Source organism: Ornithodoros turicata, chromosome 2, assembly GCF_037126465.1.
Source record: "Ornithodoros turicata isolate Travis chromosome 2, ASM3712646v1, whole genome shotgun sequence".
Lineage (NCBI taxonomy): Eukaryota > Metazoa > Arthropoda > Arachnida > Ixodida > Argasidae > Ornithodoros > Ornithodoros turicata.
In genome coordinates, this window is record NC_088202.1 from 119,997,595 (window position 1) to 120,021,167 (window position 23,573).

The 23,573-nt window shown below is 45.7% G+C and overlaps 1 protein-coding gene and 1 long non-coding RNA gene across 7 annotated transcripts; one reads left to right on the top strand and one right to left on the bottom strand.

Annotated features, from left to right (window-relative positions):
• Positions 1-393: 393 nt before the first annotated feature.
• LOC135386001 (uncharacterized) lies at positions 394-12,567 on the bottom strand. The gene is made up of 4 exons (XR_010420550.1): positions 12,299-12,567; positions 4,605-4,680; positions 1,612-1,672; positions 394-680 (listed from the first exon to the last, which is right to left on the bottom strand). It is a non-coding gene; the product is annotated as an uncharacterized LOC135386001 (long non-coding RNA).
• Positions 5,254-18,661, top strand: LOC135385995 (testisin-like). 6 transcript variants are annotated; one of them, XM_064615683.1, is made up of 7 exons: positions 5,254-5,290; positions 14,275-14,407; positions 15,465-15,971; positions 16,065-16,227; positions 16,509-16,789; positions 17,804-17,961; positions 18,029-18,661. In XM_064615683.1, exons 2-7 carry the CDS (start codon positions 14,305-14,307, stop codon positions 18,182-18,184), a joined length of 1,368 nt encoding a protein of 455 aa, XP_064471753.1. In that variant the 5' UTR covers positions 5,254-5,290; positions 14,275-14,304; the 3' UTR covers positions 18,185-18,661. The 6 variants fall into 6 exon arrangements, with proteins under 6 accessions (XP_064471753.1, XP_064471752.1, XP_064471751.1 ...); XM_064615682.1 differs by lacking the exon at positions 5,254-5,290 and adding an exon at positions 12,552-12,651; XM_064615681.1 differs by lacking the exon at positions 5,254-5,290 and adding an exon at positions 12,574-12,672.
• The last annotated feature ends 4,912 nt before the right edge of the window (positions 18,662-23,573 follow it).

Sequence of the window (23,573 nt, forward strand, 5' to 3'; positions counted from 1 at the left end):
TTGGGCATCGACTGGGCCGTCGATCGAAGGCTTTAATGTTTATGGGCGCAGTAAAGGAAGTCACACACTGATAAAACAGTAATGCAATCGCTAAATAACCACTTTAGTGCCTTGGCGGCGTTGTCACCGACTGGGTCGACTGAATTGCCCGGCGGACTAGGGCGCATCGCTTCCTGCCATGTAAACCGTCCCAAGTCGATCTTTGCGATCAGTCGACTGTTGCTTTCAGTCGACGTATGCGCCCATGTAAGCGCGCCTACAGGAACAGGGCCCCTTCCCCTGCTATATTTCGAGATGAAACATCCCATGTCATCGTCACCATCTATTCGGGGTTATGTAGCTCTGCGGGTTGTTGTTTGCACAGTACCAGAAAGAATGCTTGACAAGTTGAGGCAACGATTGTAATTCTTCTACAGTGACAGCGTGCAACAGATATCTGGCACATTTAGAATTGCTTCCTTTGAAAAATACGTCTGCACACATGATTTGCTTCGATAGTTTTCTTTACAATACAAGAAGCAGCGTCTTTGAAAAGCGGAATGAGTTTCCAGAATGGTGCCCGGAAGTCTGACTGCTCCAAATGGCAGCATTTCCGCCGGTGGTTTGGGTGCTTCCGGTCGGATTACCCCTGTCATCAGTTGCCGGCTTCGTTTAAGTGAGGCAAAGAACCTGAAACCAAACTATTTCAAAAAAAAAAAAAAGAGAGAGAGAGAGAGAGGGATTTAAGAACAATCTTTCCAGGAACGGTAGTGCTAGCAATAAAGAAAGGGCTAGCCTGTGAATCTGACAACTCCCTGCACTCTTTGTTCCGCACCATTGCTCGGCACTTGTATAGCCAATATCGGCGAACTGATGCGAAAATGGAGACCGCCCAAAAAAGCAGACCGTCTACTACTAATACTCTATTCGTCTATGCTGTGTCACCGTTTACAGACTCGGTTTCTTCGTTGCCCACCTCTGTGAGGCTGACAACGGCGAGCCCTTTCACGAGCACCACCACGGTGTCTATTCGCTGTTCTATCCAACCCAACCTAACTGAGACTCAGTAACAATTAAGCCTTGCAACCGTAGGATCCAGCATTTAGACAATGGTCGGTTTGCTGAGGGTCTATTATTGTGATACACGATAAGCCTTACTCCCCTTCTCCGTGCCTTCTTTTTCATTTAAATTTTTTGCGCACTTGAAATGAAGAACAAAAAGTGCATATTTTCCCTTTGCCAATATCTGTATGATCATATGTGAAAGAGGATGTCTTATTACAAACATGAAAGAACTGGTGTTCTGAGGCTGGAACAACATAGAAGGGACAAATACATACAAAGCCTCAATTTGCCAAGAAATTAACGCTAAAAGTCACTGAAAAGGTTAGCCAGCTGTAGGACTCAGCCAGCGGCAATCCAGAAGATGTGGGTTCGAGTCCTACAGCTGGCTAACCTTTTCAGTGACATTCATCTTTCATTATTACAAACATGCCTATCTTTACACGGTTTTTCACCAAGTATATCCGTTTTCAACCAGCGGAAGCTCGAGCCACAACAAACAGGTCATAAAATGTTGAAGACTGTGGTTCTTCAGTTTCCGTGAAGTTAATCATTTCTCTAGTAGATTACCTCAAACAATGGTAATGAAGTTTGCCACATCGCGTGAGCTTCGGGGGGTACGTACAGGTTCCTGAAACGAAAATTCACCGTTCGTCATTCTACGCGAGAGTATAGCGGTTGGTGATCCATTTTGTACTGGTGATGATGATATGAAAAATAAAAAAAGGGTGCTTGTTCCTTCATACTCTATTGTTCTGTGCGAACAAGATCATATTTTAGGTAATTTGTAGCGACCAAGCGAGAAGCCGTGCTATTCGGGAACGATTCTACTGCGCAATATCACCCGCAATATTCAAATCGTCTTTCGACTAAGATCCGCACGCCCCTTCCTACACTCAAACTCCTGCAATCAGGACAGAATGGTTCTGCATTGATTATTGGGCATTCATCCGTAAGTCGTTTCCGGTGGTTCGCGAAATTACGGTACCTCTACACTCGGTGTTGATCTAAGCGTAGAATAAGCGTAAAAAAACCCAGTGCTGGGTAAGATAGTTAAAACGACGAAATAAGGGACGCAGCACATGAGCTGAACTTCAACCAAGTTGAAACCTTCTTTGATCGGCCTGTATTTGTACATTAACACACATATTGTTGACAGATACCTTAGACGGCACTACCCCTCCAGCCCACCAAAAGATGCACACTTATCTTTTTTCTTTCTTTTTTTAGTGCCATGTGTAGGAGCTGAATGTGTTCTATGTTGCTAGCTTGCACAATGAGATGCGTCTTTACACCGTGTGTGTGTTTTTAACAGCTTCTTATGTTTACTTAGCACCACTTCAAAAAGCATCCACTCTATGAGAGAACGCAGGACACTGTGGTGAAGACAATAACCAAATCGACTCTTCATGGAGGCAACATCTTCGTATTTTTCTTCCTGCACCTACTTACTCACTCCATCTTCTCGTGCAACATGCATTCGCACACGCACTGCATATAGCATCAAATAAAAGAAATTCCCAAGAGCACAGAAGAACACGACAAGGACGCAATTGACAACACGCGTGCAACCACGCTCAGGTTCCTGTAATACGAAGTTCCTCCACTCGCTCCCTATAACCGTGTTCAAAATAAGAACGGCACGAAATGTGGCTCCTCAGCTCCAACACTAACAGAATTAATCCGCCTATGGGGCTTTTATAGTTTCGGTGACAGTGCACGACTTGTAGCAAACGCAGAGTGATGCGGCCAGACAACTGCAGCGCGGGACCTAAACGTGTTGTTCTTAGTCTGAACACGAGTATAGCATTCACGCCATATTATGACTAGAAAACGCGCATTTTAGTTTCATAAAAAGTAATTATCTGTCTCGCAATGTGTGTTCTACCGAGGTATTTGCCTGCCGGAATGCTGTTCGGGGAGATTGTGCGTCCTGGGCAGACTTAATCGGGAACTGTGCCGGCGTTTCATTCCGGCATTACATGACTGAATAGAGATATTATACCCTCGTAGATATTATTATATAGTACACATAAGTATAGACTCATTCAAATCCCGTTGGGAGCTTTCACCGGAAGGAAAGAATTACACTGTTCTGTGTCAGATGTAAATATAAAAAAATAAAAAAGAGTTGGGTGTCTTTGTTCGAATGAAGAGAAAATAACGCAGTTTCCATTCCTTCTCTTTCCGTCATTTTTGTTGCCTGGTGGCAGATACTTTTCAGCGCCCTCTCGAGTGATCTCGCAGTCATTTACCACATGTCCTAAAATCTAGTTTCAGCTCGCTCCGTAAAACCATATTCTGTACGTCGAAAAACAAGGAAAAAGAAACGAAAAACTCGCGAAGAAAACGGAGCACCTGACGGAAAGCTTTTTCGTGTTTCAAAATTGACGTGGTATGTGACTCGACCCACATATCGTGGCATTTACGGGAGAGGTTAGTCGCCGTGAGCGTATTTGACATCTGTCACTTTCTCGCTACTTTCACAAAATGCTGGCCTCGAAAGGCGGAACTTTCTAGTCGTGTCAGTCGTGAACTAGGAGTCGAGGAAGCGAAATGTATCCAATTTAACGGCGGCGTTCTGTGAACAAGTCAATTCTATTCGAAAAAGAAAAAAAAAAAAGCTAGATAAAAATAGTCGCCGAAACTATGAACGATACCAAACTATTATCGCATGATATATAGGATTTTTCTGAAGATTTTTTCACGAAAAAGCTACGAGAGAACCAGATATGCCTTTTTTGCGGGTGAGTTATACTGTGAGGGAGACATCTGTCCGAAAGAGTGTACAACTACTGGATTATTAATTACCTAAAATTCACCAATAATTTGAATTTGATGATTCGGGGGAAATGTCAGATAGCAGAGTTGGAGGCAGTCTTTAAAGCCACTCACTCTCTCTCTTTAATCGTGAAACACGCACATACTTTGAGATACGTTATGCCAAATTTTGCTATGCCGAAACCGAAACCAAGTGCGTCTCGACCGCGGAGAGAACGACGTTCATTCCGCGCTGGAGGGTCACGTGCTTTGCAGAGGTGGAACTGATTGGTGCAGGCGCTGAACATGCGGCCAGATAAACCACTTTGCGGCCCAGATAAGCTCCCGGAAGCGAAAGCCGGGTCTCTCCCTGCACTTCCGACGTGTGTGGTTTCGATCTCGGCTCATTTGGCCATGGATATCACGAAGTACGTGCGCGATTCAGTTCTTTCAAAAAATGGGATGACTTTAAATAATGACTAGCTCTAATTCTGCTATCTCACGTTTGCCGCAAAACATCTAATTCAAAATATAACTAATAAATTTTAAGTAATTAATCATCTACTAGTTGCGTACTCTCTCCGACAGAACATCCCCATAGTCGTATAAGCTTAATTCAAAGCTTTTCTATAAAATATATATAACGCCTAAGAAAAGACACATTGTAGGTTTAAGGTATGACGCGTTTGATATAGATTCCACTTGTCCCCATCATCATGACCACCACCATCACCATCATCATCATCAAGAATACACCAACACAAGGACATAGCAGAAAATTTTATAGTAACAGTATAGCTCACCATAGTAACAGGACATAAATTGCTTTTCTTCCTTCTTTCCTTTTCTTCTTCTTTTTTGAGCAGATGGCGATATGGCCTGTACGTTAAAATAATGTCATTGAATAACGAGCGATGAAGAAAATGGGCAGTGAGGACGTTGTTAGAGATTGATCACTACTATGCAAGCTCATTGCAATTCCTTTTGAAGGTACCGAAGTGACCGCAATCAGGTTCGGTGCATCAGGCGTCAGATCGCATTTCAGAAAGGGCTGCCGCGTTCCCAGCGCCACCACCTCACTCTTTGTGCACTACGAACGAAAACGTAAACTTTGCTATTTACCGTTGGCCGCTTCTAAGCTTTGTGTACTCTTAGTGACATTACATGTGCATAAATAAAACAGCATTATCATTCGCCGCATACGTACAACGAAAAAAAAAAACAAAAAAAACGTGGAAGTCATATTCTTGTCTTGAGGGTTAACTGTTTTCGTTTCTCCTTTGCAATTACTGGAAATTTATTGAAAAATATTTCGAAAGCGGAGCGTGTACAAGTGTGTGTACAGCAAAATGGGTAACTGAATAGTGACATAGAAGGGGGAAGGGGTGACTTGCCATTTCGTTTTGTTAATTAGTAACGCACGTTCTTCATTTCAGATCCTGTGAATGATGACAGCAAAGTTTAGAGATGGATAGAAACGGTGCGTTCGGTAAGTACAGGCATGCCTACGATACAATTAATCTTGACCGTGTCTCAATTTCGGTAGTCCCGTACGTGGCTCAATTACTACGCGGTATACCGGAACACTCTGCATTTATTCGCCGTTGCGTCGAGCACCGGAAGTGTTCAGGCTGTCTGTCGAGCAATAGAGTGCAACTTTGGAGTACTCCAAAGGCAATAATGTACACTTTGACTTAAATCTCCTTAAAACTTGTCTGAAATTAAGTTTGTTTTCCAGTTCGGTTTGCAACGAGTGGAGGGGGACGTTTATTCGAAAGCATTTAGGAAAGTTCAGTCAAACGCAAGGCCGACATGCTATTCCGCTGAAAAAAAAAAAATACAAATAAATAACATGAAGGGGGGAACACCAGGTCACTAGTGGTCACTGATTCAAGGGCTATAGCAACGAATCTCGTTACACGCCACCACCACCGACGCCACCGGGATGCCTTCGCGTGGCGCGTACGGCGTGACAGAAACCTATCACCCATTTCCCCCTTTCCTTTTCTCCATAGGTAGTTGGCCTGCTTGATGACAATACACATTTCTCTTCTAATAAACATACTCGCCCCTACCCCCCAATTAAGCATGCAGTTCCGTCCTCCAAAAACCCTTCATGTCATTACTTTCCATATGGCCTGATACATGGTATAGGGTTTCCTCGTGACCCTTTCACCCGCTTACCTCTGAACTCTTCCCATTACGATTACAAATGCAGCACGTGCCGCTTCCCTGGCATAGGGCAAGAGATACCTAAACTATCCACGTCATCGCATAATACTTCGCTCTGGTTGCCAGGTGGCATTACTTCTTTCCATCAAGCTTTACGTATTCATTCTCCAAGACCAGGGATTCTCGAACAATTTTAAAAATTGGGCCGTTTCGTTCTGCATTAAAATCGCTAAAAACCGCAGTGCAGGGCAACATTTAGAAGACACATCGCTGAACTGATGAAGCTTGGTTTGTCGGTTCAGTGCTGTGTTTTGTGTGGTCTTTTTAAATGTTACCCTGCATTGGGGTTTTTAGAGATTTTAATGCAGGAGCTGTCGTTCTTGAAAACCAAACCTATTTTGCCAAAGAGGAGCAACATTTTTGGAGGACAAAACGCTTGAAGCTAGTAATTACAAAATTAAACTTACAAAATTAGGTAACTATTCGAATCGTTTCAAAGTGAACACCTTCCTTCAACTTAATTTATTAATAAGATGGATTCAAATATTTTCGAACAGGACCTAAATTTCTCTTGTGCTCGCGTTACTTGTACATCAGCGTTTATAATTTGAACAGTGGTTTCCCGTCGTCTTCAGCGTGACCGAACGAATGGAAAAAAAAAAAAAAAAAAAAAAACGGTCGGCCACAGCGCTATAACGGCAGCGAATCGTAACCTGCCAAGCGCCACGGTCCAATGACTTGACCTGTCTTGACATTTGCATGTATCACAGCATGGTCATTATTTCGGCACGTCATGGCAAATTCATTGACCTCCACTGCAGCCTCCAAAATTTGGTCATGACCTCTCCGACATGACACGGTGCTTGAAAGCTTCCTTATGCACTGCATGCCATGATAGGAGAAACAATTATTTCAGCGGCGTTACGCCAGAAACCTATCAAGGTCGTTTTTGTATTTTTGACGTGTCGAAGACAGAAGATGGATAGACGACTGCGCAGAAAAAATGTATTATACGAACTATATGGATGTGGGTCCGCCTTCGCTGTTAACGATAACAACAGAGGTGCAGAGGCCGAAGCTCACATTAAGGTTTTTTTTTCTTCTTCCTATGTCACATCACATCTTGCGCCTTCAGAATCCCACGGAACTTATGTCATTGCAATCTACGCGACTCGCACTGTATTCTCCCAAAACGTTATTTCTTTATGTAAAGTGTAAGCATTATGAAATTAATTAATTAATTAAGTATGACGTCGTGAGATGGCGCATTAACCAGCGATGCGTCTGGGAACATTACTCCTCGTGACATAAGGATGATAAAACCGAAGTCCTCACAAGGCACAATTTTCCTTTTTAATTTGTGTACTTTATTTGATTTTTATTTTTTTAGGTGCGGAGCGTTGCGCGGTCCTGTGAATCTGCGTGCAACTGAAAAACTATCCCCGAGGGTTCTGCTCTTTTAGCAAAAAATGTGGGTTCAAGAAGATCCTGACATATCTACACCTAATTGTTGTAACACGAAATTGCGTAAGAGGACCACTTATGCTTCAGAGAAATATTTAATTTGACATGAAGCAAGCACGAAGAGGAGCATTAACACCATGGTACGAAAACCGGAGATTATATAGGCAATGAATAATTAAGATGCAAATCACTTGCTATATACCGGTAATATAAAATTAAATACGATTGGAGGAATTTTCGGTAATTCTTTGGAGGGAGCACGCTGCTAATTAAGGCAGGGACAGGAACGTTGAGAAGGAAAACTTATATTGCTATAAATATTCAGAAATCACTGACGGGCTGTGCGATGTGTGTTTAAGAAGACACTGTGGAACACGAAGTCGTAGAACGCGACGCGTATTCGAATTGCACAAGGAAATGTCTATGCATGGGAAGCATTACGTTTCTGGAACGACGGCGTCAAATCTGGTATTCAATTAAGACAGAACACGAAGCACCAGCGAAATTATTGGTAGCTATTGTAAGCATAAATTGACAACCCCTTGTACTTTCTGCATACATAGTGGTAGTTCTCCTGCTTGATGACAGTATACACACACGGAGCGGGATGTGTTTCCTCAAACCACCGGTAATGCACCTAAGGCAGCGTTCACACGGGGCAACTTTTTGCAGCAACTATGAGCAACTTTGGAGTTGCTGTCAGCCGGCAACCTCCAGCAACTCGAGTTGCTCCGAGTTGCTGCGAATCGCTCCCGGACCGAAAACTTGAGAAGTTGCTCGTGCATCGGCCAATCAGAGATGGAAGCATTGCCACGTGACTCCCGATGGCGTTGTGGATTTCGTTCGTGGGTTCATAGGTTCAAATCCTGGAGGTGCAGCTAAAAAATAACTTTTTCTTTTTTTACGAACTTCACGGAAACATATCAGTTGCCACTTCTGGGCGGCAATAATGATCTATTGGAGTAATAAAACTGACTGAAATTTGATAAACAGCAGCTAAAGAAAAGATTCCACCAGTTCGATTCGAACCCACATTGTCCGGTCGCCATAAGGTTGCTTGTGGGTGCAGCTACAGAGTTGCTGCGTGTGAACGCGGACTCGAAATTGCTCAAAAGACGTTGGTTTGAGTTGCTTCGAGTTGCTGGGAAAAGTTGCCCCGTGTGAACGCCGGCTAAGTTAAGCTGAATGACGTAGTAGAAACTACCAAGGGAAAGGCCACGACATCCGTCCATCCACTCGCGTCATCATCACGGGCAGGTTAGTTTTACCCTGTGCTCGCTCCGTCGCATAGTGGTCTCTAGCACAGAATGTACGTCGATCTTAAACGTCCCGTATATATATGTTTCTTTTCCATTATTCACACCTCGAGAGAGGATACAGGAGAAAACTTCCCGGAGCAAATAACGTCACGGTTGGCGTGACTGCCCTTGTTGGCCAATAACCGTATTTCCACGCCAACAGCTAGCAGAAGAGCCCACGCGGAGCCAGCAAACAAGATCCAACGAAAAAGAGCTTTCCTATATAGCAAGATCCTCCGCACACACCTTGCAAAGCGCTTTATTTTTCTATAAACAGTGTCAATGGATTGGAGGTCAAGAGGAAACTTGGTGTTGGGGAGCGGATGCGGTGTGTTGCACTACTTAACGGCGTGTTTATCACTCCTCGGGAGAGCGTGCACATTTGAATTGGCGGATCAAGGAGGCGTCGCGCCGTGACTGTGATACAGTCTCAAGCAGTTATTAGCACGAACAAAGCAATTTGCCAGATAATCGATGCGATAATGCGCATCAGCCGTTTGCGATTAAAAACGGGTCAAATTATTGTTCATCCGTTTCGATCGCGCAGTATGCTAGAGGCGAAAGAGGGTATTGCAGTTAAGTGTTTTCCTCGTGTTCACGTACACTGTAATTAGAATAGCCATTCAGAGACTCCTAGCCTATAAAAACGAGAATCTAAACGGACGTTTTTTTTCTCCCTCTCTCTCTTTCTCTCTCCGTCTTTTTCGAAGTTTGTTCGCAACATAATGGTGACTGAATTGTTGCGCGAGAAAAGTAGGCGGGAAGAGTGATATAACCGCGATTTATTTTTATTTTTTATTCCGTACGGTGTTCAGCGCCGCGAAGCAACTGACGTTATGAGCGGCGTATATATGTGGACAGATGGAGAAAGGACAGCAGGAAGGAGTGGTGGGGGGACAGGGGGGGTTAGTATGCGCCCTGGACCGACTTCGGGGGGAACTGTGCCGACATTCGTCTGGAAAGTCTTCGGAAAACCCAGGGAAAACCCCCGACAGCACAGCAGGTGGTAGGATTCGAACCCACCACCTCCCAGTCTTCAGCACCACATTGGCTACCACCAACCGAGCGCGAAGCCCTAACCCGCTCTTTTATGCAGCTGGTATCGCGAGTTAGATTTTAGAAGTTGGGGCGCGCATCCTAAAAAAGTATTAACCGACTGCCTTGCATAACAACATATAGGCTCGTTCTCACTCGTACACACAAGAGGCACACCACATAAACTATTTCTTCTCGGCTCCCGAGCAATCACGGTGCTAGTACAAGGAGTTCCCGTATTCACTACTGCTCTTTTTCCTTCTGATGTCGACCTTCGGTAGCACGCGCTGCGTCTTTTCCCGCAAATCTTCAAGGTACTGACAGTCTGCCTGCCGTACAGGAAAACATGTCCGTTCTGCAACTGGGAGCTTTTTGTGCGCTGTCTCCGAAGTATGACGTTGCTCGCGCGCTGTAATGAACAAAGTGGAGTGCTACCAACAGCGATCAAATTACTCCCCCTCTACCTCTCTATCCTAAAGTTGTCGTACAAACCACCGCGTGACGGTGTCTCGGTGAGACCGAATGTAGTTTGCTTATGCAGCGGGCCAAAAACGGTGAAAGTTTACTTCTCTGCGAAAGGCAAAATTCCTACTTGCAAGTGAGCAGCACTCTGATGTTGACCGTGCTCATTCATGATAGCTGGGGCCTACAGGCAAATTGGCTCAGGCATAGAAAACAGCTGAACGCAACTATAGGTCTAAGCGCTAGTTCTACTAGCGCTAGAAATGAAAAGAATGCTTAAAACTGCTAATTGCCTCTGCTTTTCCAGGTACACACATGTTAGTACTGCGCACTTTCCAAAATGCTGTGTTACAGAAAGACAACGCAATGTAAAAAAAAAAAAAATATTCACTCGGCCTCAATGGCGCAAAGTTAGCTTCACAAACCACATGAGATGAGCAGAGGGCCATTTCGCCAGGATATTGCGATTATACAAATAGGTATCAGGACAAATAGCACACATGAATGCTCGCAGACTTATACTGCTGGAAAGTAACAATAATCCAATACCGGAATACACGAGACAAGTAACCAAGGGACAAGGATTCAGTAAGTGAGGACCCCCCCTCCGAAGCCTTGTGCATTGATTCTCAATAGTGTCTGGACATTTTATAGTAAGTTTAGTTACTGTGTCTGCTCAAATAAATTTTGAATAGTTTACTTAACAGACCATGTGCAACTTTGTTTTCAGAAATACTGTTTAAAATTATGTGCAATGGCTATCTACAGAATATACGCAGCAGTAATACGCGAAATCTTCAATACCATAGAAACCGGATCCAAATGACAGTTTTCATTGTTATATTTGAATTCAGCACATCGACGAAATTGCACATTTCATTTCTAAACCTTACAGATTTTAAAAATTTGGAGACATGTGTAAGTCTTCTTTGCGCTTGGTTTTCAGGCATTGCTAATCACAGACTTCGGTGGCGAATCAAAAATTTTCCCGGTTCCGGCACAGTTCAGTTCAGTATAGTCGTGGGTCATCAGGGTGAGGAAATAATGCTCTGCAATATGACAATATCCTTTAGAAAGCTTTCGAACCTTCGTCTCAAAAGAGGCAGAGGAGTTATCGCAGTGTCACTTATCATAGTCATTGCGGGGCCTTGCCTGAACGTTTCCACTTGCACCACTGGATGCATGAATAGATATGTAAACGCAAATATGTTGATGGTAGACCCAAAAATGTGGATCCGTCTACTCCATGACACAGAAAGCTGACACTCCTGGAATCAGCAGGAGGTACTTCTATGTTTCTATTCCGCACGCTACACTGGCCCTGTTCCTTTTCTCTTTCGTGGTTCCAAACCAGGTGCAGGTTATTATCATGGCACGAAAGCTAACCATAAGATCAATAACTGCTAAGCAGCGCAGCTCAAACGTGCACGGAAAAAGACTGCACGAAATAAGAAAAAATAAAGATAAATTACAGGTGCATGGCTCCTGAAGGTTCACAGATGTTTATCAACCGCGACAGAAGTGTCCTCATCTGTCATGCGGCGGTGGTTGCACCTTTCCTGCATCATTTGTTGAATTCATTGCGTGAATCGGTTCGGTATCGTTGTCTGAAACGACTGGAATTGAGACCGAACATACGACACCTGTTCTTCCGTATATGCGCTGTTGCTGTTAAACATAGGTTGTTATGCGGCCTCTTGGTGCTGACTCAAGGAATCATGATGTCGCACGGGTAACGGCTGAAATGTGAGCCCGCTTTCAAAAAGCAAAATGCTATGAAAAATGAGCAACTCCCATTCGGCGTGTGCCGTCTCGAAACGTCTTGCCAAGCTTGAGGGGAGCGGAACATTGTTGCGTGGAACAGGCGTAGTTGCAAAGAGAACCACGGAATACGCCCTCCTCTGTGACAACGATTTGTCGGAAGTACAAAAGAACGCATTACTTTTTCTTTTACTAGAGCAAAATAACGCACGGTCATTATCTTTCATGGAGAAGAAAATGACAACTAGGGCAACCAATCCGGTTATGTGAGAACAAAACGCTTAGAGAAAAGGACATATGCCTACCATGTCACTGGAGCGGTACCACAGCGCGCAAACACAAAGCGTCGCAGAAGACAGACGACATGTCACATGTCCGTGCACTCGCTCGTGCAGGACCAACTTCCTAGTCACGACGAGACAGCCAGACTGAGATGTAATCAGCTGTGTGCCGATAACGTCAATCGTGATTCTTGAGTAACACCGTGCGAGACACGTGTCTGATATTTATCGGAGTCTATTGCTCCAATGCAGCGCTGAGGTTCAAGGCAACTATATCGGTCGGAAAATTCCAGGTTGTAGTTTTCCGTCATAGAATTTGACTTCAGCTGGTATTGCCTGCGTCTACACCCATTGTAAACAGAGCACCCTTGCCGCAAGTAAGCGACACGTGTTTATAAGTAAGTTAATCACACCGAGTAATCGAGAGCATTATTCGATTTTCCTACTCACAGCGTTGTTTAATAAATTATTCGCTATGTTTACAACGCCACCGTTTGTAATATTAGGTAGTTTTAGCTAACCGTTGGTAAGGTTATCGTGGCTGTAGGAACCAACTGCTGTCAGAGTGACTCAGAATCTTATCCACTCATTGGTTCCGGTTGATACGGTTCGACGCAAAGGAAAACAGGAAGCACTCCTGGATGACTCCGGAAAATATGGATTGGATTGGATTGTGAAAACATGCAGAAGAAATTAACCCAACTGTGCTGCTCCCGCGTCCGGAAGACAGCACTTGTTAGCGTTTATTTTGCTTTGACAGTGAGCAGGGTCACCTTGTGCACGACATCCCCTGCTCTTTGCTCTGACTTCCTAGCTAGCTTCCTGAAGGTCTTGCGCGCACCAGTTAATATGTGTAGGGGAATTGTTATATTAGGACCCCGAAACAGTGTGTAACGAGGATGTAGTCTTCAACAACTTTCAGAGATCGTGCCTATGTAAGTTAACCTCTAGATTTTCGATAGTGCAGGTCACGTCCTACTTTTCAGCGGGAGCAATTATCCGTGAGTGCGAGAATCGCTTAGCGATTATGTTCCCTGGCATGTGTTTCACTCACAGTATACTGCTATATGGTTATGCTATTATGTTCCGAGAAATGTCACGCCCCCACACCGCGTGGTAGAACTCGTCTCATTGAACGAATGCAGCGCTGTGACACGCTATTAAAAGGCGAATCGACCGTGTCATTAGTTTTATGACTAGCCATATAACAATCTTCGTCATAAGTACCTCAACACGTGTGCCAGCTTGCACTGTGGGGCCTCGAGACCACTATGACGGATCTATAATATCCTCATGCCAAACGAGATTCCCCTATTCAGTATATGTTCGATTTAAGCGCTAAAAATAGTGCCCGATAACGGCGTCTGCGTCAACCTCCACAGGCCGTGAAGCCGCGCACTTTCCTGACTATTGCCTGACCTCTGCACGTCCACGAACGTATCCTCTTCCTCAAGTCATCATCGCGGAAACCACAGTCTAGCTGTACGTCACGCAGAAAACTTGGACGCTGTTCCCAGAAGGAAAGAACTGCTTAATTTGTACCAACCGTACAAATCGTGTCACTCGTACTGACTTTCACTGACGAGTGCAATGAATATGGGAGGAGGTCAAAGACCATTACGGTTCGTCTGGCTGCACGCCGCGGGATTCACGGCGTAACCGCGAAAGTGACAGTCAGAGGCCACGCCCCCGCATTGTCAGCACGCGTCATGTTCTCGTCACGCCGGATGGAACGCTTCGTTTGCTTTATAGACCACAGCTTTCTTTTTTGGGAAAACTGGCGGATATCGATGAAACGAAACGTTACAGGATGATACATAGCGATCACGCACTGCCGTTGCCGCAAGTTGGACAGAAAAGCGCGCTGAAGCATTGTAGTATGTACCTTGAGTGATGAACTGCTCACGTAGCCCAACGGCTGACTTCCGCGTAATTTCTTCTAATTCGCGATAAAGCACATCGAATAACTTCCCTCTCCTTTGGATCTTCTGTTTTTGCAGGTCTGCTGTCCACTGGTGATTCCCGGAAATATGAATGCCCTCACGCTGTTGCTTACTTTGTGCATGCACTTGTCAGCTCTCGTGAAAGGATATACCATCAACATCACCATCAACACAGTTGACCCAACACCACGTGAGTACCACATACGATCTGCTGTATAGTACGCTCATATGCTTCTTCGGAAGAAATGGGATTCGAGATTGGATAGAACATCTTTCATTAGCGTATAGCCGACAGCCAAATACTTCCCGCGAAAGCAGCACGGTACCAATAAGTTCAAGGCTGATATGTGCCTCAGCTGGTAGTACACATTCACTGTAGGTTCACACTTTTAATTAGCTTCCCGCATTTAACGGGTTCCTGCGCACGTGTCTAGCTCTGAATTGCCAGTATATTGATTGTGATAATGCGATAAGTACGATGTTGTTCAAAAGTGTGTCCTTTTCCATTCTGTGTTTGGATCGTGCTGTGTGCCAGCTATTTGGCTGTTTACTGCACTTAGTAGCAGTTTACTAGACCTAGAGGAGTGGGGCTTACCGGACCAAAGAGTCGGTGGTTCCAGTTTGGATGCAGTCGAGCATAGGTTCTACAAGAGATAAATTTTCATGTTGCTTTCATCTCAAGCATAGTTTGGTTCCCTGCTAAATGACGACAGCCGTCGACAGTGTTAGGACTTCCTTGCGTTGTTCTTAGTACCGTACGTGAACCGCAAAATTGTCACCTACCTTTTATAACAAACCCTACTTGTAAATTAGCGTTTCTTTTTCTAGATGAGATTAAAAACATGGTTCTGACGGCTACCACTTTTGGAAGGCGTTAGATCTGCACGTGTCTAACGTAATACATTCGTGTACTTCGTGCCTCGAACCCTTCCATAACAGCAGTTCAAGAGCCCATACATTAACGAAAAAGAAGAAAAATTAACTCTTTAATAATTTTCTACATGACAAGGGTAACATGCCACGTTTTGCCCATGGACTGTTTTCGTCGTGCCCTTCAGGTGGGATGGAAGATGGGGAAACAACGATATCATGACTACCTTTGTTCAATAGCCGTGCAACAGAATAAGTGTATGTCATTATAATACCAACTACTGATTCAAGACTCAATCTAACACTATTTTTGTTGACTTATCATTGACTGAGTTGTCTCGGTAAATAAACAACCTTGAGTACGATCGTATCTGCAGGGTTCATTGAAAGCTACCCTCCTGCACTCCAACGTCGTCCAGTATACTACTACTCGCAAAGCCGGCCGCCAACCAGGCATAAGCGCCCATATTCACCCAAATACTATTACTACCAACGTCCCCCACCGGAGCCAAGACCACGGCCGCAACAATCGTTGAGACCAGCGTATGGACCTCCCTACCAGATCGAGCCAGGCCCCGCGTTGCGGCCCATACCATCGGCAACTGCACCATTTTCCGGTCTGGCAGATAATACGTACGATGGTGCCAGTAACAGTGGCGGCCACAGCATTGTGCAGCTTTTCCGGAGGCCACCGTCCAAGCCAGGAAGGGCAAGCATCGGGTCCGACGCCTGTGTAGGCGGTGCCCGGTGCACGTTCTTCCTGCAGTGTTGGATGGTAGGTGGGTCATTGGGCTCCTCTTGCGGACCGCTGCTCACATGCTGCATCACGCCGTCTGACTCCATCATCAAGCCACGCTACTATGGCCCTGTCAAGAATGATCCATGTAAGTGGTTCCTACTGCCGGGATATATTGTTGGCCGCCACCGATGGCAAATGCACACTACTGTATCCTAATGATGCCTGTACTTCCTCACAGACTGTGGCCGTAGCGGCGGACGAATCAGCCGCATCGTGGGGGGAAACGAAGCAGAGTTCGGACAGTTCCCATGGCAAGCATTCATCCAAGTAGCGGGAAGTCGTTGTGGGGGCACACTGGTCTCCAGACAACACGTTGTCACCGCTGGGCATTGTGTGGCAAAGTACGTAGGCTTCATTATCTTTCTGTTCGCGCAGGTTTAAGTGCCGTAAGTATGACGGCTGACCGCGCTATAACAAGAATAGAAACTGCTTTCCGACAAGGTAGTGCTGGCCGAAGAAATCGTTTGTTGGGCGTGAAAGCGAGGTATACGGGATAATGCGGGGTTTCTTATTTCCACCTTTGTTTTCATCGAGGACGCCGCCCGGTTAAGGTCGCCTAGCCCGTGTTAGAAAGGAAGTTGTGCTAACTTTTCCTCTCTTGTTCCCCCCATTGTTCGAGCAGGTACCAGTACACTCCTTCGAGCATCCGTGTGACGCTGGGCGACTACGTGCTCAACTCAGACGTGGAGAGCATCCCGAGCGAGACGTTCGGTGTGCGCCAAATTCGCATCCACCCAAACTTCCGATTTACGCCTCAAGCTGATCGTTATGACGTCGCCGTGCTCGTCCTAGATCGGCCGGTCGTCTACAAGCCTAACATAATGCCCATCTGCCTACCTCCAAAGGACGCTGACTTCGTGAGCAGGATAGCAGTTGCTGCTGGCTGGGGAGCCCTGGAGCCAGGTAATTTGTGCACACGTTACAACCGATATATTTCATTCTCTACTCGTACCCTTTGCAGAGTTCCTATAGAACCAGACAAGATAGATTTGTTTGCTCTCCGAAGCAACCCGAGAGAGGATGATTTTATTCCCTTCGTCCTCTTCCTCTCGTGCACCCACACTTCCTCTACTACACCCTTTATATGCGTCTTCGGGAGTACTTAAAGAGAAGTCTGCATGTGATGTATGTAATGGCAAGATTAGGCTGAAGCGAAGTCTCTCTTCAAAACGGAACTATATCTTCAGTAATTGCTAAGGGATCAGCTTCTTTTTTTGTCTGGATATTTATTTTATTATTTTATTTTATATTTTATTTTTATTATTTATTTATATATCTGGATATTTTTGTTAAGGAATTGGCTTACGTCATACTCAGTAGAAGAACACGGCCACGCTGTCACTTAAAGGGCAAGCTTTTTTCAGTGACCTGCGATGAACTTTGATTGATACGGCGTCTCATATTTAATGAGGAATGCGGAAAATTTTACTAACAGCACAAGCTGAAGAGCTGTATAAAGGATTGGCTTCGTATGCACCTTCTTGGTGCATTAGGCTTTTCCTGGGAAGACTTTTTAAGTTCAATGAACAAGTCGGGATTAACTAAAGCCAAAATTGTGTTCCCAAACCGCTACGATGGGTAGTAAACGCTTCTGGCCCGAACTCGCAGCCTTACATGCTACAACTTTAAATTTAACTAGACGAAACTGTTTCTATACGACGATCACAAAAACTTAAGCACCAGTGAGCGCCCAGCCAGGATCTACAGTGTAGCTTCAATGAATTTGAGGTGTTTTGAATAAAACATAAAGCGGCCTGCTGCACGATGGCTACCCACATTCCAACGTCGCCTACTCTGCTACACCTATGTGACTGGCTCTTACGTTGTCTAGGAGTATAATTTAAAACGTACTATGTTCTTCAGCTAGCACGATGCAATAAGCACTCATATATCATCCACTGCATTCTCATTCTCCAGGCTCCAAAGTGCGCCCCAGAGTCCTGCAGCACGTTCACGTACCTGTGCTGCCAAACCAAGTGTGCGAAACGTGGCACCGCCGTCAAGGAATTAATATCCGCATACACGATGAGATGCTTTGTGCGGGATATGAGCGCGGAGGAAAAGACTCCTGTCAGGTAAGGTACCGGGGGTCCGTGTAGTAAGAATAAGAACACTAACGCTATTATCATAATTTCCACGCAGGGCGACTCTGGCGGTCCTCTTATGCTGAATCACTACGGCGTATACTACCTTATTGGCATCGTGTCAGCTGGCTACTCGTGTGCGAAGAACTATCAGCCGGGCATTTACCACAGGGTCAGCAGTTCGTCCGACTGGATTTCATCAAGTTTGCATTAGCACGCAAATGAGTTGCGAAGGAACATTTATAATACTTGCGGGGACCGAAACGTGGCCAGTGTTTACGGTCTGAGTACTTTCAGTGCTTTCCGGTGCTCAGATTCGCTGGAAGAATTTCGACAGCAAGAACGGAGGCGCTGTCGGTGCCTCAAAGCAGAATGTCCGATACTACCAGTCAAACTGCGTCTACGTCTCTGGTGCATCGCACTGACGCCCTAACACCGCACGGTCCAGAAGCAGCTCCGTGAGGCCTTTGGGTCGTGGATGGCTATGTGCAGACAGCCAGCTTGTCACTGGTTTCTTCTGTGCGTTGTGAAGGATTATGTTTACTTTTAACAACTGCAAATTTTCTAATACTACGTCTGTTTGCAGGTCAAGCAGTTTTCAATCGCAATATCTGTTCTTAGGATGCGAAAAACGTTTAAAATGCGTGGTTTATGTGGAACATCTACGCTGAATAAAATTTAAGAAGCTGTGTCTGTATTGCGTTTCCTAGCGCTTGGAAACTCATCGGCAAGCATCTTCAGTGAATTGAGTAATTCAGATTGAGCTGTTTGAAGAACATTCATTGCTTTTTCTCTCTCTCCTTTTTTCCTCCGAGCGACACACTTGCTCCTATCAGGTCACTTGTAATATAAAATTTACTTTCCTACACTTACATGGTCCTCATTGGAATATACATTTTTTGCTCTCATTTTAATAGCAATATAGCAATTTTCGGTAAACGTGGGCACCATAGTTTGCCACTTAAAACCATACTAGAACTGCAGATCAGTAGGAGTGGTCTTTCACATCAGTCTCATTCATGTCAATGCAAATAGCAAGAGTTATTTTCGCGTGACCTACAACAAAGCTAAGGGCATGTTAGGCTGTTTAAAACTTACAAGCTACACTGGTGAAATCGTAAAATATTGTCGAACGGCTCACACGAAAACACTGCGCACAGGAAGTTAAAAGCGCTGCATATAACCTATATTTGCCACATGACGGGAAAGCGACATGTGTGACCGCCACCGTGACTACAGGGCCTGATAAATGACTGAAAATCTTCAACAGCGCACTGACGGTATGACATGTACAGCACCTGGAATCTAGCATACGAATAACGACTGCACCACAGTGCCAGATTCTGGTTAGGATGGTATTGCCCGGTATGGGTGACTTGCAGTGCGAAGATGTTTCAAAATTCGCAATTCTTCAAATAATGAAACCGTCTTCAAGCATCATCCATGATCCTATAGACATATCGTAGCGTGCATACTGCAATCAGAGGTAGTGGGAAGTTGCAAGCTCACGTGTATTGTGTGCTAACGGTAATGCAAACGACTTATACACATTCAAGAAGGTAAGTGCTGTTGAAACTGTGAATATAAATATCCATAATTTATTCAGGTACAGTGATAGGTAGATGTTACGGGTGACCATGAGAGTGAATCAAAAACCGAGAGGTGAAGAACTTGCAGGATAACACACAGATAGTGCTGGACCACAGTGTCAAATTAGTTCTGTCAGCGTGCGTGTGTGTTTTATTGATACACGAGGTTTGTGTTCACTGGGAGTCAACAACACAGCCAACTACTAAAGGTGAAAACCTCGGCGCGACACCTGCAAGAAGCATGAGGGTAGTCTTAATAAATGCAGCTACATTATAGCTACGAAATAGTTTAGCAGCTACGAAATAGTTAGCAGTGAGAGACATGCGAGGGCATCCTCATCGCTTTCTCTGCAGGGGTAAATACACAGGGATGCCTCGGTTGTCCCCGAGGTTGAACGAGCAGGACGACTTCCAAGGAGGACGTACACATGTTGTAGGAAAATTTAATACGACGTGGAACGGTCAGTACATAGACAGCGCCTCAAAACAATATTTACAATTTATGAGCTATGAGGCTATGAGGGGCGATATATACATTGCTACGCTTCATGATACAAGAGGGATATGCAGTATTAACATTCGATGGAGCATGAGACGGGTGATGGGAGTGATGAGTGATGGGAGGGGTACTGTTCACGGGGGGACACCACGGACAGATATGGAGCCCCCTTGCACCAAAAGCGAAGGGTGGAACCGCCACCGCTGCAGAAACTCGTCGCCGCCGAGTGCAAAGAGTTCTTGTTGCAAGCTATTAGTCACGGGAATGCGCAGTTGACGAACCAGCAGGAAAACGGGGATGTTCCGCCGCCGTTGAGCGACAGCCTTGCAACGGGCCTTCCACAACACTGCAGCGCCACACGCAGTGAATAGCACACTCAGCCTGTTTGGGCGCCTTTGATCACACTGCACGGGACAAAGCACATTCGTGCAACGTCTAACCAAGTGCCAGAAGATGCGGGAAATGCGGCACTCGAATAGCACGTGGTAGTTTGTTTCTGCCCTGCCGCAGTACCGGCAGGCCTCAGTTGATGTGATGTCCCACGCATGCAGCCGGTCGGGTGTGGGAGGTATCCGGCAGGCAAAGGACCAAATGATGTCGCGCAGTTGACCAGGAAGCCACGGGCCGACGAACGATGTCCAAGAGATGCCTGAAGCATAGTCCCACCCGTCTTCTGAGGCTCTCAGTGGTTGCGGCAGAGTCCAGCAAAACTAGCTTGGTCATCGTTGAAGGCGAAGTGGATTGCAAACTGGAAGCAGCGGGGAGCAGAGACGAGACCTTCTGATAGTAAGCCCGAACCGCCGCGTGAAATCGGTGAGGAGCTGCACGATGGCCATGTTGGAGAGCGTCCCACCAGAGGCCGAGCAAGACTTTAGTTGGAGAGTCCGCCGCATTGAGAATTCGCAGTGTGGTGCTGAGCGCAATGCCCCGGTTCATCAGCCCAACATCGGGAAGGTTGACTCCGCCAGCAGACTGCGGGAACGAAAGCATGGTTCGCGAGACTGGTCACCTTCGCTTCTTCCAGAAGAACGACGAGAGGCATGAATGGATGCTCGTCACAGCAGCGTGTGGGGCGATCGAAACATGACTGAGATGCCACACGCGCCCGAGCAGAACACTACGCACCATGTAGGGCCGCTCGTGATACGATAGTTCATAGTAGATTGCAGACACGCATTTCACTTGCACCTCTTCGAGGGCCGCTGACCAATTGTCAGCAGTTGGCCCGCGTGTGTTAAACACCACACCAAGGATCTTAAGCGATGAGGCGCACACTAACGGCAATGACATATACTGCGCCGGACTACCGAGTGGCATACACTTCGTCTTCCGGTAATTCAACGCTCCTCCAGACACAGCTGCGTAGGATTTCTCTGTTCAGTCATTGTAGATGGTCTTGCGAAATTCTTCAACAACTGGGTCGATTATCTCGTTGGTACTGGGCGCGTCAACTAAGTATTCCAAAGTGTTCGAGATCCCAGAATGTGTACTTGCATGACCCCGACACTTGGACAACTTTGATCGCTTCTGTCGGATCCCTGAAGCGTCCACGAAACCACCTTTCTACAGATGCTAAGCTGTCATCGAGCTTCTTTACAGACCAGTTTCGATTTCGCAGCGGTGGTATCCAGCCACCAGTATCCAGAGACGTCTATAGGTATTTGCTCGGATCATCTGCGATGAGATTTTGATTGATGAATGCGCAGCTGCCGTATAAAAGGATCAGCGAACACATGAAGGTTCCGTGAGCATAGTTGGTCGAATTCGAGCGCTTCAATCTCCGCTCCCCTATCGGAACAAAGTGAAGAAGGGCAAGAGTCTCACCAGACTTCCAGGGAACTGCGTGTTCGCTCTGTGCCCGAAAGTGGAAATGGCAAGCTCTTCGTGGCCTACTGTTGCACATCTGAGCTTTCAAGGCACATCTCGACGAATGAATCTTCATCAGCTACCGCCATCCAGTAGGATACGCAAAACCTTCTGGGAAGCTCCAGGAATACCTTGTGTTCGAACTCTTGCTGCTCGGAACATCACTACTGCGTTGTTGTTAGCCGTTGAGACATTTATGGGCAAAGACGCGGGCACAACGTGGGGTTGTTCAGGTCTCATATCAGTGCTCTGTTGAAGCGTTGAAACCATAGATTAGGCCTTATGTGCAGGGAGGTCCTTGGTTGTCGATACGTTTGTGGATTTAGAGGGACGGTCGAATCAGGAAACCCATCTATGAAACGATATCACTGTGTTCGCTAGCCGTCAAATCTACCTGGCTCAGTTTTTCGTTCGAAAACTGCTTAGATATTAAATGACAGAACTTTAAAGATCGGCGCTACTTCCACGGCAGGAGAGGCTCCTGCTGCGTGACATCGTCCGCTAAGCGGAGGAGTGAGAACGCGGCGCTCAGAGGAAGAAAAGCGCCTCGAACTCTATGTGACGCCAGCACGGCCGCGGTATTCTTTATCTCAAGGTCGCGCTCTGAATGGTTCTGAGGAAGTGACGTTTTCTCGTTGTTTAGGTAAACTAGCTTCCGGCATACCCCTGCTCTTGTCGTTCCGTCGATACCGTGGTCAGTGGTCCAGCAGGAATAAAATGACACTGTAGTTTCGACCCTTCCCTTTAAGAGTCTTGCAGCGTAACGTTGTACGATACCACGTACTTCGCAAGTTAGTCTGGACGCCGATCGGCACATTTCTGCTCCATGATATTTCTTTCCGATGGAAAACAACAACCGGATTTCTTGCAGTTCACGTCTTCCCTAAATGTTGCCGCAAAGAACGCAGATGAATGTCCTCATTTCAGTGTTGACAGATCGAGTGACAGCCGCAAGCCATCGTAACGAAAATTCTTGCAGTTGTGTGGAGTCCGTCCCATATCATCCCAGGGAGGCTCCCTAAACTCAATTGCTCTCTGTAGGAAGATTAGTAACAGGCGAAGCACCTGAGAATCAGCTTCAGACTCTGGAACCATATGCCCTGTACTGCGTCGATGAATCTAAAGCTCAAGGACGTGGGCAGCAAATCTCTTGAAATTCCGCGTTTTCTCTGTCAGGGTATCAGACAACGGGTGGCGAATCGCCCACCTCATCATCATCATCTAACGTATATGTGTGTGTATCATACAGTGATGGCCACTAACTACTTCTACACTAGTTTAACTATAACTACTAACTACTTTGCGATTGAGTAGTTTAACTAGTAGTTCAACTACTTTTCAGGGGAGTAGTTAAAACTACTTATTTAACTACTGCAATGTAGTTTAACTACATCTATAACTACTTAACGCTGTCCATCAACACCAATCCCTTGTAGTGTTCTTGGACACCTAAATATGAATCACAAGCAATGATAAACTTTGGCTCAAGCCATTGCTACGATCGTCAAATACAAAGCTTGCGGCGAAATTCTTTCTGTGCCTACGCGATAAACCAAATTGCAGAATTATTTCACAGCAAACGAGGCTTCACTAGACAAGCAATATTTATTTATTTATTCACATACCCCAAAGGTCATACCCTGGGGGAC

What these genes read in the sequence shown, in the direction of transcription:
- LOC135385995 (XM_064615679.1), top strand. Translation starts at nt 14,168, where the DNA reads ATGAACTGCTCACGTAGCCCAACGGCTGACTTCCGC. An exon ending in GCCCAACGGCTGACTTCCGC is followed by an intron (nt 14,204 to 14,274) that starts GTAATTTCTTCT and finishes CTGTTTTTGCAG; the next exon opens with GTCTGCTGTCCACTGGTGAT. An exon ending in CCCTGTCAAGAATGATCCAT is followed by an intron (nt 15,972 to 16,064) that starts GTAAGTGGTTCC and finishes ACTTCCTCACAG; the next exon opens with ACTGTGGCCGTAGCGGCGGA.